A 17,830-nucleotide genomic window follows, 5' to 3' on the forward strand; every position below is an offset into this window, starting at 1 on the left:
CTTTTCTTTTTTTTTTTTTTTGAGACAGTCTCTCTCTGTTGCCCAGGCTGGAGTGCAGTGGCGCGATCTCAGCTCACTGCAGTCTCTGTCTCCCAGGTTCCAGCGATTCTCTTGCCTCAGCCTCCCAAGTAGCTGGGATTACATGCTCCCACCACTATGCCTGCCAATTTTTGTGTTTTTAATAGACACAGGGTTCCACCATGTTGGCCAGGCTGGTCTCGAACTCCTGTCCTCAGGTGATTCACCCACCTTGGCCTCCCAGAGTGCTGAGATTACAGGCGTGAGCCACCATGCTTGGCTGGTTTTCTTTTCTTTCAGTTGCAAATGCTTTCTTGCATATGCTATTCTCTCTGTGCCAGATTCCCTGGACTCCTTCCCCTAAAGCCCATTTGTTTAGCCTCAGATCAAACATCACTTTATTGGAGAAACCCTTCCCCAATTCTCGATTAGGCTGTCCAGCTTTATGCTGTTATAGCAGCTTAACTTTTCTGTCATAGCACTTCTCTTACAGTCACTTACACAGTCCCATAAGTGATTACTTGACATGTTTTCTCATCTAAAATTCAGGCACCACAACACATAGTCTGGGACTGGAGAAATACTTAATGAATCAGGAAGATGTTAGTTTAAATTGGGGAGGTAGTATGGGAGGGAAAGCATTGACTTGAGAATTGGAAGGCTTGAATTCTGCCCCTAACTGCTGTTAACTAGGTATGTGACCTTGGCATTCATATCCTCATCTGTCAAACGAAAAAATTCCTGGTGATCTGGGGTCTTGGGTTGTGATAATCTATACTTCTAGATGAATCATCAAATTAACAGAGCTCTAGAGGGCTGCTTATCTAGGATGAGAATCTACCTGCCTCTTTGGCCTCCCCACTTGGGTATCAGATAGTCCAATGTCCAGAACCAAACTCCTGGTGTCCCCCTGCATGTCGGCTTTTCCTGTTGCCTTCCCCATTTCGTTTATAGCAACCCATTCTTCTAGTTACTTAGGTCCAAAACCTAAGTGATATTCTTGACTCCTTCTCTCACACCCCTTGGCCAACTTTTCAGCACATCCTACTGTTATCATCTTCAAAATATAGACATCTCTAGCCAGTTTTTTTGAACTTGAACTCAAACATGATCTGGTTTGAGTTCATGATCTGATAAAATCTTGGCTTCTTTTGTGCTTGATTGCTCATATTTCTGTGGCCTCACTGAATCTTGCACCTAATGTGCACAATAGCAACTATAACTATAATACTACAATCTTTCTTATTCTACCAGATGGTAATCCTGATGGTAGGGACCCCATGGTGGTGTTCCCAGTGTCCAGTGTGGTACAACTAAGCATCCCTCAGGTGCGCTATAGCAGATGGGACATGGGTGTGCCAAGATAGCCCTGGCCTTACCCCACCCTAGCAGGGTGACATGCTGAGCCTGCCGGTTGCGTCCTGGTAGCAGGTTAGTCTGCTTACTGCTCTGCGGTGTCCAGATGTATTATTTTTTTCATGTGCCTTCACTTGGAAAAGCGTGGAAGCCTCATGGTAACAGCATTTGGCACCTAGGAAGGTATTCGTTGTTAAATGAATTCTTTGTTAAGTGAGGTAGACCAGAGGGATCATTCTCCCTGATTTTTTTTGTTTTTTTTTTTTTTTTTGAGATGGAGTTTCACTTTTGTTGCCCAGGCTGGAGTGCAATGGCGTGATCTCGGCTCACCGCAACCTCCACCTCCCAGGTTCAAGTGATTCTCCTGCCTCAGCCTTCCTAAGTAGCTGGGATTATAGGCATGTGCCACCAAGCCTGGCTAATTTTGTATTTTTAGTAGAGATGGGGTTTCTCCTTGTGGGTCAGGCTGGTCTCGAACTCCCGATCTCAAGTGATCCGCCCACCTCGGCCTCCCGAACTACTTGGATTACAGGCAGGAGCCGCTGTGCCTGACCATTCTCCCTGTTTTATAGAAGAAAGAGTAAGCTGTGTGACCAGCCCGGGGCCTGATCATAATCAAGTGCTGTTCTGAGTCTCATGTGCATTCTGGGGCAAAACACTGGGTTGCATTTCACATGTGCACATGTGTAGCTCGTTGCTTCCTTCCCTGCTTGTACATGAAGGTGAAGGCTGTGGCTAAGCCAGAAGGGCCTGGATTCTGGGGGTTTCTTCCTTGATTCAGATAAATCCATTCTGACATTACTGTGCTTTCCCCCAGGCCTTTGGGGATTAAGGGGGTTTATTGGTGAGCCTGCTTGCTGGGGAGGAATATTTATAGACTGTGAGCTGGAAGGAACTTTGGAGAACATCAGGTCCAGTGATGACCAGATGTGGCTATCTCGGAGTAACCTAGTAATCTTTTACTGATGCTTAGGCCCTACTGCAGGTGATCTGTTTCAGAGCTCTGGGAGTGGTAGGGCCTAGAAGCTGAGTTTTTACAAAACCTCCCAGGTGATTTTGATATAGCTGGAATAATCCAGTTCCCCCACCTCCCCCTTTTTTTGAGATAAGATCTTGCTCTGTGGTCCAGGCTGGAGTGCAGTGGTACACATGATTACAGCCCACTGCATCTTTGACCTTCTGGGCTAAAGCTGTCCTCCCACCTCAGCATCTCAAGGAACTGGGACTACAGGTGTGTGCCACCATGCTCGGCTAATTTTGTTTCTTCTTTGTGGAGACAGGGTCTTACTATATTGTCCAGGCTGGTCTCAAACTCCTGGGGTCAAACCATCCTTCCGCCTCAGCCTCCCAAAGTGCTGGGATTACAGGTTTTGCGAGCCCTGCACTGGCCAAATAATAATGCTCTTAATAGTAATACCCAGACCACATTCTTAATTTCTTCCAAAATATCTTTGATAGCTATCTTTTTCCAAATCAGGATCTGATAAAAAACATATATTGTGTTGGTTTTTCCATTTATGTCTCTTAATCTACAGCAACACCCCCACTCCCTGCCCCCGCCCTTTCTTCCCCAGGACATTGACTCTTTGAAGAGACCAGGCCAGTTTTCCTGTAGAATGTCCACTTTCTGGGTTTCATTGTTCTTTTGTCCCATTGCATTTCCCTTACTCTGGAGGTAAGTTTCCAAAGCTTTCTTACATGCAGGTTAAACATTCTGGGCAAGAATTCTTCATAGGTGAGGCCGTGTCACCAGGAGGCCCTGGTGTCGGGTGGTCCTGCTGTCGGTGGTGCCGCGTTTGATCTCTATGTTAAAATGGTGGTAATCAGATTCTGCTATTGTAAAGGTACATTTTTTTTTCCTTTTCCTTCATAATGATAACTTCCTGTAAGTAAACTTGCTGAAACAAAGGGTTTGCACATTTCCAAAAACCAAAACGCTTTTGATTATTGTCAAATTGCCACTAAACAATTATGCTACTCTGCACTTTAAGGAGTATGCTTTTCTTCACCTATTTGCCTGGTTTACTTTTTCTTTTTCTGATTACTATCATGCAACATTTAAAAGTTACAGGCTGGGCACAGTGGCTCACGCCTGTAATCTTAGCACTTTGGGAGGCTGAGGCGGATGGATCACCTGAGGTCAGGAGTTCAAGACCAGCCTGGCCAACATGGTGAGACTCTGTCTTTACAAAAAATACAAAAATTAGCTGGGCGTGGTAGCATGTGCCTGTAGTCTCAGCTACTCAGAAGGCTAAAGCAGGAGAATCGCTTAAACCCGGGAGGCAGAGGTTGCAGTGAGCTGAGATTGTGCCACTGCACTCCAGCCTGGGCGACAGAGCAAGACTCGTCTCAAAAAAAAAAAAAAAGAAAGAAAAAAAGTTGTGGTCAAATCTAACATAAAATTTGACATTTTAACCATTTTCAGTGTTCAATTCATTAGTATTAATTACATTCATAATGTTGTGCAACCACCACCATTATCTTCTTTGTAAACAGCTGTAGAGTGGCATTCCATGGTGCCTGAGCCAGAACATACTCAATCAGTGCCCTGTGTATGGACAATTGGGTTGTTCTCTTTAAAACAGTGCTGCAGACAGTGTCTTTGCCTGTCTCTCTGCTCTTTTATGTATTTTAATTAGATCGTTTCCTGGAAGAGGGAAAGCTAGTCAAAGAGGGCAAACATTTTACATTGTAATATGTATTACCTAATTATCTTTCAAAATGTTGAACCTCTTTACAGTCTGACTAAAAGCAGCTCAAACTGATAAAGCATTGATTTGCCTTGGTAACTGTTTTCTCTCACAAGACTAACTCAGCCTGCTCTGTATTTAACCCTGCTTGGTAAGGAAGAGCTGGTTGGGAAGGTAGAAGCAACATCCCTTTTTTTTAACTAATTGGTATTTGTGTAACACCTCCTGTGTATCAGGCTTGCTGTTCAGGCTGGGGGAATTTAGTTCTGAATAAACAGATACAATCTCTCCCTAGTGGAGCTTACAGACTGAAATATTTGGAGACAGATATCATCTCATGAATGAACTCAAGAAGTAAAGGGCATATATAATAGGAGGCTCTGGTAGGGCCGGGGATTTGGGGAAGGATTCCCTGAGAAAGTTAAATGTATTTGGAGTTTGAAGGATCAATTGGATGTTCCCCAGGCAAAGGGCAGATTGGGAATGGAGGTGGACAGCAAACATTCCAAGCAGAGCCGGGCGCGGTGGCTCAAGCCTGTAATCCCAGCACTTTGGGAGGCCGAGACGGGCGGATCACGAGGTCAGGAGATGGAGACCATCCTGGCTAACACGGTGAAACCCTGTCTCTACTAAAAACTACAAAAAACTAGCTGGACGAGGTTGGCGGCGCCTGTAGTCGCAGCTACCCGGGAGGCTGAGGCAGGAGAATGGTGTGAACCCGGGAGGCAGAGCTTGCAGTGAGCTGAGATCCGGCCACAGCACTCCAGCCTGGGTGACAGAGCGAGACTCCGTCTCGGAAAAAAAAAAAAAAAAACATTCCAAGCAGAAGAAAAACTACATCTGTAAAGGCCTGTGGCAGGTCCCTTTAGAATGTGTTCTGGCCAAGGAAGTTCATCATGTTCCGTGCCCAAGGAAGGCCGGGTCTGAGTTTCCCAGATACCAGATAGATGAGATCCCACTGCCAAGGCCCCATGAGCGGAAGGGGTTTGAGAAGGATGGAAGGCTTTCCAAGGCAAATTCTAACAAATTACAAATAATCTGGAGAGGAGAAAGAGAGGCACCTAAATAAATAAGTTTAGAGTTTTAGAATGACTTGTCCAAAGTTGGAAGGGATAGGTAACCAAGGAGGAACAGTACAGAGCAGCTGGAATACATCAGAAGGGGGTCAGGAATGCCAAAGGACCCGATGAGCTAAGGCTTCTGGAAAATGCTAATCAGCAGCAAGGACCTTTAAAGCTGTCTGCAGTAGGCCGGGCACAGGGTCTCAAGCCTGTGATCCCAGCACTTTGGGAGGCCGAGACGGGCGGATCACGAGGTCAGGAGATCGAGACCATCCTGTAACATGGTGAAACCCCGTCTATACTAAAAAAAATACAAAAAATTACCCGGGCGCGGTGGCAGTCGCCTGTGGTCCCAGCTACTCGGGAGGCTGAGGCAGGAGAATGGCAGAAACCTGGGAGGCGGAGCTTGCAGTGAGCTGAGATCTGGCCACTGCACTCCAGCCTGGGCGACAAGACTCCATCTCAAAAAAAAAAAAAAAAAAGGCTGTCTGCAGTAAGAAAAATAGGAAGAGTCATGCTGCTTCTGGCAATATCCAGAGGAAGAACACAATGTCGCCACTTCTAGTTTTACGTTAGTCTCCTTTATGAAGGAAACGATACAGTATAACACATATGGAATGCTTTTATTATGAATAGGCCATGTGCCAAGCACTTTATATAGATGATTTCATTTTATATCAATGCTATGAAGTTTATCTTCATTTTCTTTATGACAAAACTAAGACATGGGGAGCTTAAATAACTTCCCCAGGGTAACAGCAGTTAAGTGGTGGAGCTGGGTTGGGCAATCTGACTATAGTTCTTCAATCCGAACTATCACACCATGCTGGGAAAGGATGGGCCATATGAGGTGAGAGGGACTGGCCCAGATTCTAGAGGCAGCAGAATCTAGAAGTGATCCATCATAGAGAAAGAGACCTGAGCTTGCATCCTGGAGTCACTGCATACCAGCTAGTGAATTCTGACTTACCTCTCTGATCTCCAGTTTCCACATCTGTAAGATGGGAATAACACTTACCTGCATTATTATATTGGAATTCATTCAGAATAGGCACAGAAAGTGCTTGGCATGGAGCAGATGCTTAATTAGTAATTGTTTTTATTTTTATTCTAAGAGTAGGGTAAAGACCCAAAGCTAGTCTTTTTTTTTTTTTTTTAACATATGAGATATGTGATCCATGAATGAATGATACATGGTGTCTTAGTCCATTTTGTGTTGCCATAACAGAATACTACATACTGAGTAATTTATAAAGAAAAGGAATTTAGGCCGGGCACAGTGACTCATGCATATAATCCCTGCACTTTGGGAGGCTGAGGCAGGCGGATCACCTGAGGTCAGGAGTTTGAGACCAGCCTGGCCAACATGATGAAACCCCATCTCTACTAAAAATACAAAAAATTAGGCCGGGCACAGTTGCTCACGCCTGTAATCCCAACGCTTTGAGAGGCTGAGGCGGGCAGATCACCTGAGGTTGGGAGTTAAAGAGCAGCCTGACCAACGTGGTGAAACCCCATCTCTACTAAAAATACAAAATTAGCTGGGCGTGGTGGCACATGCCTGTAATCCCAGCTACTCGGGAGGCTGAGGCAGGAGACTTGCTTGAACCCGGGAGGCAGAGGTTACTGTGAGCTGAGATCATGCCATTACACTCTAGCCTGGGCAACAAGAGCAAAACTTCATCTCAAAAGAAAAAAGAAAATTAGCCAGGCATCATGGCAGGCACCTGTAATCCCAGCTACTCAGGAGGCTGAGGTGGAAGAATATCTTGAACCTGGGAGGTGGAGGTTGCAGTGAGCCAAGATCATGCCATTGCACTTCAACCTGGGCAACAGAGTTAGACTCCCTTAAAAAAAAAAACCAAAAAAAAAAAAAAACATATTGGGAGGCCAAGGCGGGCAGATCATGAGTTTAAGAGATGGAGACCATCCTGGCCAACATGATGAAACCCTGTCTCCACTAAAAATACAAAAATTATCTGGGCGTGGTGGTGGATGCCTATAGTCCCAGCTACTCAGGATGCTGAGGCAGGAGAAGTGCTTGAACCCAGGAGGTGGAGGTTGCAGTGAGCCGAGATCACGCCACTGCATTCCAGCCTGGCGACAGAGCAAGACTCCGTCTCAAAAATAAGTTAATTAATTAATTAATTAAATAATTGGGTGTAGTAGTGTGTGCCTGTAGTCCCAGCTACCGAGGAAGCTAAGGTGAGAGGATCATTTGAGCTCAGGAGTTTCAGACTGCAGGGAAGTATGATCTTGCCCCTGCACTCCAGTCTGGGCAACAGAACAAGACACTGTCTCTTAAAAAAAAAAAATTAACTAATACAGATCCCACCATAACAATCATTCATTTATTGCTGTGTAACAAATTGCCCCCAAACTTAAAAGCTTAAAACAACAAGCATTTATCTCATATTTCTGTGGGCCAGGAATTTGGGAGTGGCTTGGCTGGGTGGTTCTGGCTTGGGGACTCTCCAGAAGTTGCAGTGAAGATGTCAGCTGGGGCTAGCCATCTGACAGGTTGAACCGGGGCTGGAGCATTCGCTTGCAAGGTGGCTCACTCACACCTGGCAAGGTGGTGCTGGTTATCGGCAAGAGGCCGCTGTTCCTGTCTTGGTGGGCCTCTCCCAGGATTGCTTAACAACATGGGGACTGTCTTGCCCTAGAGCAATCCAAGAGAGCGAGCAAGCCAGGCAGAAGCTGTTCTTTTTATGACCTAGTCTTGAAGTCCCATAGCATCACTTGTCACATCCTATAAAGTAGAATTAAGTCTGCCACACATTCAAAGGGAGGGTAATGGCTGGGCATGGTGGCTCATGCCTGTTATCCCAGCACTTTGGGAGGCCAAGGCGGATGGATCACTTGAGATCAGGAGTTCAAGACCAGCCTGGCCAACATGGTGAAACCCTGTCTCTACTAAAAATACAAAAATTAGCCCTGGGCATGGTGGCGCGTGCCTGTAATCCCAGCTACTGGGAAGCTGAGGCAGGAGAAGCTGAAGCTTGAACCCAGGAGGCGGCGGTTTCAGTGAGCTGAGACCCCACCACTGCACTCCTGCCTGTGCCACAGAGCGAGACTCCGTCTCAAAAAGAAAGGTGGGAGGGGAGTTAGGCTCCACCTTTTGAAAGGATGAGGAAACATCCAAAGCCCATGTGCAGGATTTTCCTCATTCATTCCTCCCTCTGACCCACAGATGTCTGTTGGATCTCCAGTATGTGCCAGGTAGTCCAGACAGAGGGGTGAGTAAGATGAATAAGGCTTGATCTCAGCCCTCCAGAAGCTTATAGTGCAGGTAGACTAATAGCTCTGGTTTGGGTAGTGTTTTCCAGCGTAATGAGCACTTCACTTCACAGTCTCATTTAACCTTCCCAGACCCCTGTGTGGTCACCAGAGCTGGGTATATCCCTATTTTCTATCTCCTCTGGGTTTTAGACAATGAGGGCTTTTCTTATGTTGATATACTTTACATGGTAGAAGTTGACTTTGATCCCAGCGATTTTTGCCTGTAAATCCCTTGCACTTTGTTCCTACCCCAGGCTGTGTTCCTTGTGGCTGCTTTGTCATCCCCTGTGCTGCAGATGAGGAAGCTGAGGCTGCAGTTACTGAACAGCTCTTGACACTTTAATTCCTGGATTTTTTTCACCTTACTGAGCTGCCCTTGGGGATGGACTCTCCTAAGTGCTCCATTGACAGTGGCTGTCATGTTTCTTCTTGCAGAAAGCTCTGGGTGTGCGGCAGTACCATGTGGCCTCAGTCCTGTGCCAACGAGCCAAGGTGGCGATGAGCCACTTTGAGCCCAACGAGTACATCCACTATGACCTGCTAGAGAAGAATATTAACATTGTTCGCAAACGGTAAGGCTGCACGTGGGAGGCGGTGACTACTCAAGCACGCTGTGTCTGCTGCCTGCCCCTGTCAGGCAGCGAAGAGGTGTTTCGTGAAGGATGGTTGGTGATGGTGGCAGGGCCAAGGTATTCAGGGTGCAAAGGTTTCTGCTGAGGAAAGGCATTCCAGATCAGTGGTGTAACTTCTGCCCTCTGCCAAGGGATAATCTGTGTTATCAGGAACCCTCTAGATGTGAACCATAGCCAGGTCTCAGGGACACTTTGGTGCTATAACGTGAACCTCCCAACCTTTTCAGGACAGGCTGCTGACCCTCAGCCTGCCCTCTGGAAGCCACCAGGCCCAGTGCCTGGAGAATCATCTATTTCCTCTTCAGTGCACAGGCACAGAGGAGAGCTGAGGTCTGAGACCCAGAACATAAACTAAGATGGGACCTTTTTTATTTTTTTTGAGGCAGAGTCTCTCCCTGTTGCCCAGACTGGAGTGCAGTGGTGCGATCTTGGCTCACTGCAACCTCTGCCTCCCAGGTTGGAACGATTCTTGTGCCTCAGCTTCCTGAGTAGCTGCAATTATAGGCACCTGCCACCACGCCCAGCTAATTTTTGTATTTTTAGTAGAGATGGGGTTTTGCCGTGTTGTCCAGGCTGGTCTCAAATTCCTGAGCTCAAGCAATTGCCTGCCTCGGCCTCCCAAAGTCCTGGGATTATAGACGTAAGCCACTGCACCTGGTGTATTTTATTTTATTTTATTATGTTATTTTATTTTTTGAGACAGAGTCTCACTCTGGTCCAGGCTAGAGTATAGTGGTGCAATCTTGGCTCACTGCAACCTCTGCCTCCCAGGTTCCAGCAGTTTTCATGCCTCAGCCTCCCGAGTAGCTGGGACTACAGGGACGCACCACCATACCTGGCTAATTTTTTGTACTTTTGTAGACATGGGGTTTCATCATGTTGGCCAGGCTGGTCTCAAACTCCTGACCTCAGGTGATCCACCTGCCTCAGCTTCCCAAAGTGGTGGGATTACAAGTGTGAGCCACTGCACCCAGCTGGGACTTTTTCTTTCCTTTTTTTTTTTGAGACAGGTTCTCACTCTCTTGCCCACACTGGAGTGTAGTGGCATGATCACAGCTCACTGCAACCTCAACCTCCTGGTTTTGAGTGATCCTCCCACCTCAGCCTCCTGAGTACCTGGGACCACAGGTGTGAGCCACCATGCTCACCTAGTTTTTTAATTTTTTTGTCAAGATGGGATATCGCCATATTGCCACTGATCTCAAATTCCTGGGCTCCAACTGTTCTCTCACTGTGGCCTCCCAAAGTGCTGGGATTACAGGCGTGAGCCGTGGTGCCTGGCCTAAGGTGGGATCTTGAGCATGTCTTTTTTCTGGGCCTCATTTTTCTCACTAGGTAAAATGGCAGTCAGCTCTACCCTGCAGTCCTGTGTGCCAGGTCCTGGGCTAGATGCTGCCACCAAAAGGATGAATAAGGTACCACAAAGGATGAGGAGTCGGGGCTGGCAGTGTACACCAGTCCACACTCCCACACTTGCACCTTACTCTTCATCAGGCATGAAGGAGAGCTGTCATAGAGGTTTGCTTTGATTGATTGGAATTTGAACAACTGCAGACAGGGCTGTGCCCTTGCCTGCCTGGTGGCTTCTTTGATACTGACAGTGGTGATCCTGGGAGAGAACAAATCTGAGTCTACCCATTGGGCAGCTGAGGCTCAGCTGGAGAAGGAACCTGCCCACAGCCACACAGTGCATGAGTGGTGGTATCTTGTCTTTGTATCTCCCAATGCTCTAACCACTACCCCATACTCCCTTTCTGATGCCACTTTGCTTTCCATCTACTGGTATCCCCACTTCAGTTTTAAGGGTGGGGACTTCCTTAATCTGGATCTCCAATAGTCTCCAACACAGCAGCATCTAATTATAGTAAAAGACCTATTAATTGTTTGTCAAGGATGGCTGTGACAGAAGAACCCACCTCGTTGTCCGGTCTGGCCTAGGTACTTGACACACATTATTTCTGTTCTCAACAACCCCTGTGGGTTGTTACTCTCCATCTCTGTCCCCCACCATTTTGCAGGTAACAAAATTGAAGGTCAGACTGGGGAAATACCCTAAGGCCATACCTGTATTGAATGACTGACCCCACACTCAAGCCCATGTCTCTCTCACTCCAGTGCCTCCCAGGGCTTGTTCTTGTGGGTTTCTTCTGGGCTCCATGTTAGAATCACCTAGGAAGCTTTAAAAATGATGGACACCTGAGCCCCACTCCCAGCAATTCTGATTCACACGGTCTAGGTATTGCTATTCAAAATGTGGTCTGCGGGCCAGCAGCATTGGCATCACCTAGGAGCTTGTTAGAATTCCAGCATCTTAGACCCCACTTCAGACCCACTGAGTCAGAACCGGCCATTTAACAGGATCACCAGGGGACTTGTGTGCCTGTCAAAATGTGAGAAGTACTGCCCGGTTCCCCAGCAGGTCCCAGAGTGCAGTCAGGACGAAGAACCACGGTCCCTGTCAATATAGGACCTTGTATTTATTCTTGGAGCTTTCAGACCTGCGCAGTGGAAAAGTGATAGATTTTTCTTTAGTCTGTAAAACACTTCCACCTTGCTTTCATCAGGTGTGAAGGAAAGCTGTCATAGAGATTTGCTTTGTTGTTATTTTTGTTTTAGACTGAGTCTCACTCTGTCGCCTACGCTGGAGTGCAGTCGCATAATCTCGGCTCACTGCAACCTCCACCTCCTGGACTCAGGCAATTGTCCTGCCTCAGCCTCCTGAGTAGCTGGGCTTACAGTTGTGCATCCCCATGCCCAGCTAATTTTTATATTTTTAGTAAAGATGGGGTTTCACCATGTTGACCAGGCTGGTCTTGAACTCCTGACTTCAAGTGATCCACCTGCCTCGGCCTCCCAAAAGTGCTGGAATTACAGGCGTGAGCCACTGCGCCTGGCATTTTTTTTGTTGTTTTGAGACAGAGTCTCACTCTGTCACCCCCAGGCTGGAGTGCAGTCGCGTGATCTCGGCTCACTGCAAACTCTGCCTCCTGGGTTCATGCCATTCTCCTGCCTCAGCCTCCTGAGTAAGGAGTAGCTAGGACTACAGGCACCCGCCACCACGCCTGGCTAATTTTTTGCATTTTTAGTAGAGACGGGGTTTCACTGTGTTAGCCAAGATGGTCTCGATCTCCTGACCTCGTGATTCGTCCACCTCGGCCTCTCACCTCGGCCTCCCAAAGTGCTGGGATTACAGGCATGAGCCACCGTGCCCGGCCCTTTTTTGTTTTTTTAATTTATAAAAAAAAAAAAAAAATTTAAAAGGTGGGGTTGCCCAAGCTGGTCTTGAACTCCTGGGCGCAAGTGATCCTCCTGCCTTTGGCCTCCCAAAGTGTTGGGATTACAGGCCTAAGCCACTGTGCCCAGCAAGAGGTTCGCTTTGAGATAACTTGACAGAAGAATATTATTCACCATTTAGTTTTTTGCATTAAACAATTAATAACAACAACAAAATACTCTTTTTTTTTTTTTGTGAGACGGAGTCTGGCTCTGTGGCCCAGGCTGGAGTGCAGTGGCCGGATCTCAACTCACTGCAAGCTCCGCCCCCTGGGTTTACGCCATTCTCCTGCCTCAGCCTCCCAAGTAGCTGGGACTACAGGCACCCGCCACCTCGCCCAGCTAGTTTTTTGTATTTTTTAGTGGAGACGGGGTTTCACCGGGTTAGCCAGGATGGTCTCCATCTCCTGACCTCGTGATCCGCCCGTCTCGGCCTCCCAAAGTGCTGGGATTACAGGTTTGAGCCACCGCGCCCGGCCCAACAAAATACTCTTTAAGGTACTGGGAGTTTTTTAGGTTTTAATTTGATCATTAAAATTGACAACTACAACGTTTTTCCTTTGCTTATTTTTTTTCCATCCTTACTTAATCAGAAAAGTCCAATAACTTTTTCATTTTCGTTTTCTTTTTTTTTTTTAAGTCCAATAACTGTTAACATTTTCCAGATTAGTACAGACGAGGATTGTTCTCTGTTTTCTTTTTGTTTGTTTGTTTGAAACGAAGTCTTGCTGTATTGCCCAGGCTGGACTGCAGTGGTGCGATCTCGGCTCAGTGCAACCTCTGCCTCCCGGGCTCAAGTGATTCTCCTGCTTCAGCCTACTGAGTAGCTGGGATTACAGGCCCATGCCACCATGTCCGGCTGATTTTTGTATTTTTAGTAGAAACAGGGTTTCACCATGTTAACCAGGATGGTTTCAGTCTCCTGACCTTGTGATCCACTTGCCTCAGCCTCCCAAAGTGCTGGGATGACAGGTGTGAGCCACCATGCCCGACCTGTTCTCTGTTTTCATTGTTGCCACAGAGCAGGTCTCAACAAGGTGGGGGGTGGTCAATTTTGTCCCCTAGGGCCCATTTGGTGATGTCTAGAGATATTTTTGGTTGTCATAACTTGGCTGGGGTTGGGGCTTACTGTTACCCAATGGGTAACCAGGACTACTACCAAGCATCCTGCAGCGCACAGGGCAGCCCCATGACAAAAGAATCCTCCGGCCCAGACAGGTTCACGGTGCCCTGGCTGCGAAACCCTGACATAGAGAAAGAGGGCAGAGGTGAGGCTATGCTAAAAAGAATTATATTCTAGCCGGGCGTGGTGGCCCACGCCTGTAATCCCAGCACTTTGGGAAGCTGAGGCAGGTGGATCATTTGAGGCCAGGAGTTTGAGACCAGCCTTGCCAACATGGCGAAACCCCGTGTCTACTAAAAATACAAAACAATTAGTCAGGCATGGTGGCGAGCGCCTGTAATCCCAGCTACTCGGCAGGCTGAGGCAGGAGAATCGCTTGAACCCAGGAGGTGGATGTTGCAGTGAGCTGAGACCATGCCACAGCACTCCAGCCAGAGTGGTGTCTCTGGTGACAGAGGAAGAGACTCTGGCTCAAAAAATAAAAATAGAAAAAACAAATTCTAAGACGTTTTTAGAAGGCCAGGGGACTTGCTGGGGGACTCTTCTTCCACCTTGTGTCGCTGACAGAAGGAGTCTAAGTGTGTTCTTGAGAACTGGATCCTGTTCATCTGGAGAGCAGAGGGACAGATGGACATGAAGACTCATTTTGTCATCCTTAGTTAATCCTCAGGGACATTCAGTGATGAACCCATCCTAAAACTTCAGCATCACTGAGCTTTTTTATAGAGCTTCAATCATTTGCTTCCAAGGTCTTGGGTTTTTAAGCCCATGTGCTATTTGTTGTCTCCCTCAGGGCCCAGAAGGAGGGGCTGTGCTGCCTGCAGTGAGTCATTGCCTGTACACCAGTTTTGGCAGTGCCGCTGCAATCGGCGCAGGCCGTACCTCAGGCTTGTGCTATTTTTATTCTTAGAGATACTCAGAATCATCAGTCGGTCTGCTGTTGCCAGCAGATTCAGCACCTTAGGGAATTTTTTTTTTTTTTTGAGGTAGGGTCTTGCTCTGTTACGCAGGCTGGAGTGCAGTGGTTCGATATGGCTCACTGCAGCCTTGACCTTCTGGGGTCAATCCATTTACCCACCTCAGCCTTCCAAGTATCTGGGACTGTAGGCACATGCCACCATGCCTGGCTTCTTTTTATATTTTTTGTAGAGGTGGAGTTTTGCCGTGTTGCCCAGGCTAGTCTCAAACTCCTGGATTCAAGTGATCCATCCGCCTTGGCCTCCCAAAGTGCTACGATGCTGGTCGTGAGCCACCACACCCAGCCGGAAACTCTTACTTTGAAGAGGTTGGGTAAACTTGGTGGTGAGGGACTGGAACCCAGCTTGCAGAAGGAAGTTTCTCTGCCTTCTCAGCATGCATATTGATGATAACAATAATGATAAATGAGAAAGGACGAGGCGGCTCACACCTGTAATTCCAGCTCTTCGGGAAGATCACTTGAGCCCAGGAGTTCAAGACCAGCCTGGTCAATATAATGAGAACCCATTTCTACTAAAACAAAATAAATAAATAAATAAAATTAGCCAGTGTGGTGGTATGTGCCTGTAATCCCAGTTACTCAGAGGCTGAGGTGGGAGGATCGCTTGAGCCTGAAAGGTTTAGGCTGCAGTGAGCTACGATTGTGCCACTGCACTCTAGCCTGGGTGACAGAGCAAGACCTTGTCTCAAAATAATAATAATAATGAAAATGGAACATTTCACCATGTGCCGGCCCGGTTCCAGATTCCAGGTGTGGAGAGACCATGTAGATTAGTGTCAGGAGCACAGCTGTAGGGCCACACTGCTGCCGCCTCGTGGTCCAGCTGTGCCCCTCGCTGACTTCGCAGTCTGGAGCAAAGCTACTCTGTCTGTGCTGCAGCTTCCTCATCTGTGCTGTGAGGATAAAATGAGTTTTATACATGAAAATGCTTAGGGTAATGCTGAACTGACAGTAAATTCTACGATAACGCTGGTCTCTAGTGACAGAAAGCCTATCAGTGGTGGCAAAGGGGTGGGAGGGAGTTACCAAGGGTTGGGGAAACTTGAAGGAGAGATGGATATGGTCCGTATCTTGATTGTGGTGCTGGTTTTTACAGGTGTATACAGTGTCAAAACTTAGCAAATTGTGTACCTTAAATATGCAGTTTATTATATGCCAATTATACCTCAATCAAACGGTTTAAAAATGAAGCGCTATGGAAGTGCAAGCTGTTATCTCATCCCAGCGCAAGCCCTGGACTTTAGAGATGGGCTGGCTGAGCTCACGGACGACAGCAGTTGCTTATCTTGTTAAATAGTGGCTTCAGTAATAGGTCAGGTTTGGGCTTTTTTGTTTGTTTTTAATAGAGACAGCATCTCGCTCTGTTGCTCAAGCTGGAGTGCAGTGGTGTGATCATGGCTCACTGCTGCCTTGATCTTCTGGGCTTAAGTGATCCTCCCGCCTCAGCCTCCTGCGTAGCTGGGACTACAGGCACGCATCACCCTGCCTGGCTCTTTTATTTTTTTTGAGACAGAGTCTTGCTCTGTTGCCCAGGATGGAGTGCAGTGGCGTGATCTCGGCTCACTGCAAGCTCCGCCTCCCAGGTTCACCCCATTCTCCTGCCTCAGCCTCCCAAGTAGCTGGGAGTACAGGCGCCCGCCACCACACCCGGATTTTTTTTGTATTTTTAGTAGAGATGGGGTTTTACTGCGTTAGCCAGGATGTTCTCCATCTCCTGACCTTGTGATCCACCCACCTCGGCCTCCCAAAGTGCTGGGGTTACAGGCGTGAGCCACCGCGCCCAGCCTCATTCTATTTTTTATAGAGATGAGGTGTCACTCTGTTGCCCAGGCTGATCTTGAACTGGCCTCAAGCGATCCTCCTGCTTTGGTCTCCCAAAGTGCTAAGATTACAGGCGTGAGCCACCACACCAGGCCCCAGGTCAGGGTTAAACTCAGAGTTTCTGACTCCCAGTCTGAAACTTTTTTCTGGGCCTCAAACAATAGGACAGAGACTGTTGGGTGTGGGTCAAACTCTGTTCCTCCCTTGAAGGAAGTCTCAAGCTTGGCCTAGGCTTTGAGATTTCTGGGGGGGCAGAGCGTGAGGTCCGACAGAGGCTGTTGTGGCAGGCAGGGTGGCTGATTTGTTGTGTGGGTGCAGCCAGGAGTCGGCAGGAACGTTGAGCCTGGTAGGGAAAGTGGACCCGCACAGAGCTCAGTCTAGATGGGTGGGAGGCTTGGCGGGAGAAGACGGTTGAGTCCTGACAGGACTGGACCCCAGGGCAGGTTTGGATTGCCATTTGGGCTCTGAAGAGGAAGGGAGGGGTAGAGTCTCCGGGGAAATGGGGTCTAGGAAGAGGAGGAGCAATGAGAGGCCGGTGGCAGTGACCGGGTCTCTGTTCTTGAAAACTGACAGATTACTCCTGTCTATGTCCAGAGCTAATGGGCAAAGCTTTAGTGTCATAGTTGGGTAGCCAGGCATCCCAGGCCTGAGGTGTGGAGGGTTGGGGATGGTGGACAGGGGGGACAGGTAAAGGGGATGCTGGTCCTGATTCCCTGCGCCTTAGTGGGGCTGAGGGCACAGAAGGAAGTAGCGAAATCTATCTGTGAACTTGGTCACTCTGCTGAGCCTATTTCTTCTTGGTGGTTTTGTTAAATGGCAAGAATGATGAGATATGCATGTTACGGGGACTTAGTAGATAGTAGCAGTTACTATGCTGGGAAAGCCAGGATCCTTTGAAAAGAACCAGCGCTGCCCTCCTGTGATGTCCTTCACTTACTCATCAAGTAATTGTGGAGCACCTAACAAGTGCCAGGTGAGGAGGTGGCGCACTGAGCAGGACCCAGCAGTCCCCACCCAAGTGGAACGTGAGGTCCTGAGTTCAGGCTCCCTGACCCTGGCCACTGTTGAGGTTGCCACGTGGACTGAGAGGGAGAGGCAGGGCGGGAGGAGGCCGGGCAGCTGGCACCAGGTCACCCTTTTGCTCTTCTCCCACCAGGTTGAACCGGCCGCTGACCCTCTCAGAGAAGATCGTGTATGGACACCTGGATGACCCCGTCGGCCAGGAAATCGAGCGGGGCAAGTCGTACCTGCGGCTGCGGCCGGACCGTGTGGCCATGCAGGATGCGACGGCCCAGATGGCCATGCTGCAGTTCATCAGCAGCGGGCTGCCCAAGGTGGCCGTGCCGTCCACCATCCACTGTGACCATCTGATTGAGGCCCAGCTCGGGGGCGAGAAAGACCTGCGCCGGGCCAAGGTGAGTGGAAGGTGGCCTTGGGGGCGGGCAAGTGGGCAAGACTGGGCGAGAGGCCTCACTCTCAGGCTGGAGCAAACCAGGGCATTGCCTGCACATTCTCACAGTTCTTTGGATTGGTCTGCTTTTAAAACTTGAGTTTACTTTTTACTCTTTCTAAAACTACCACTTGTTCATTGTGTT

At 48.2% G+C, this 17,830-nt stretch overlaps 1 protein-coding gene across 2 annotated transcripts in view; it reads left to right on the forward strand.

The window, feature by feature from the left end:
* ACO2 (aconitase 2) overlaps positions 1-17,830 on the forward strand; it is a 63,909-nt gene that overhangs the window by 21,465 nt on the left and 24,614 nt on the right. For both annotated transcript variants that reach the window (XR_003308274.1, XM_026451610.1), the window contains exons 2-3: positions 8,843-8,979; positions 17,392-17,650. Coding sequence is in view for 1 of the 2 variants with exons in the window: in XM_026451610.1 (XP_026307395.1) it covers positions 8,843-8,979; positions 17,392-17,650 (396 nt within the window). In the remaining variant the exon portion in view is untranslated. The remainder of the gene's footprint in view (positions 1-8,842; positions 8,980-17,391; positions 17,651-17,830) is intronic.

This window comes from Piliocolobus tephrosceles, chromosome 19, assembly GCF_002776525.5.
Source record: "Piliocolobus tephrosceles isolate RC106 chromosome 19, ASM277652v3, whole genome shotgun sequence".
Classification (NCBI taxonomy): Eukaryota; Metazoa; Chordata; class Mammalia; order Primates; family Cercopithecidae; genus Piliocolobus; species Piliocolobus tephrosceles.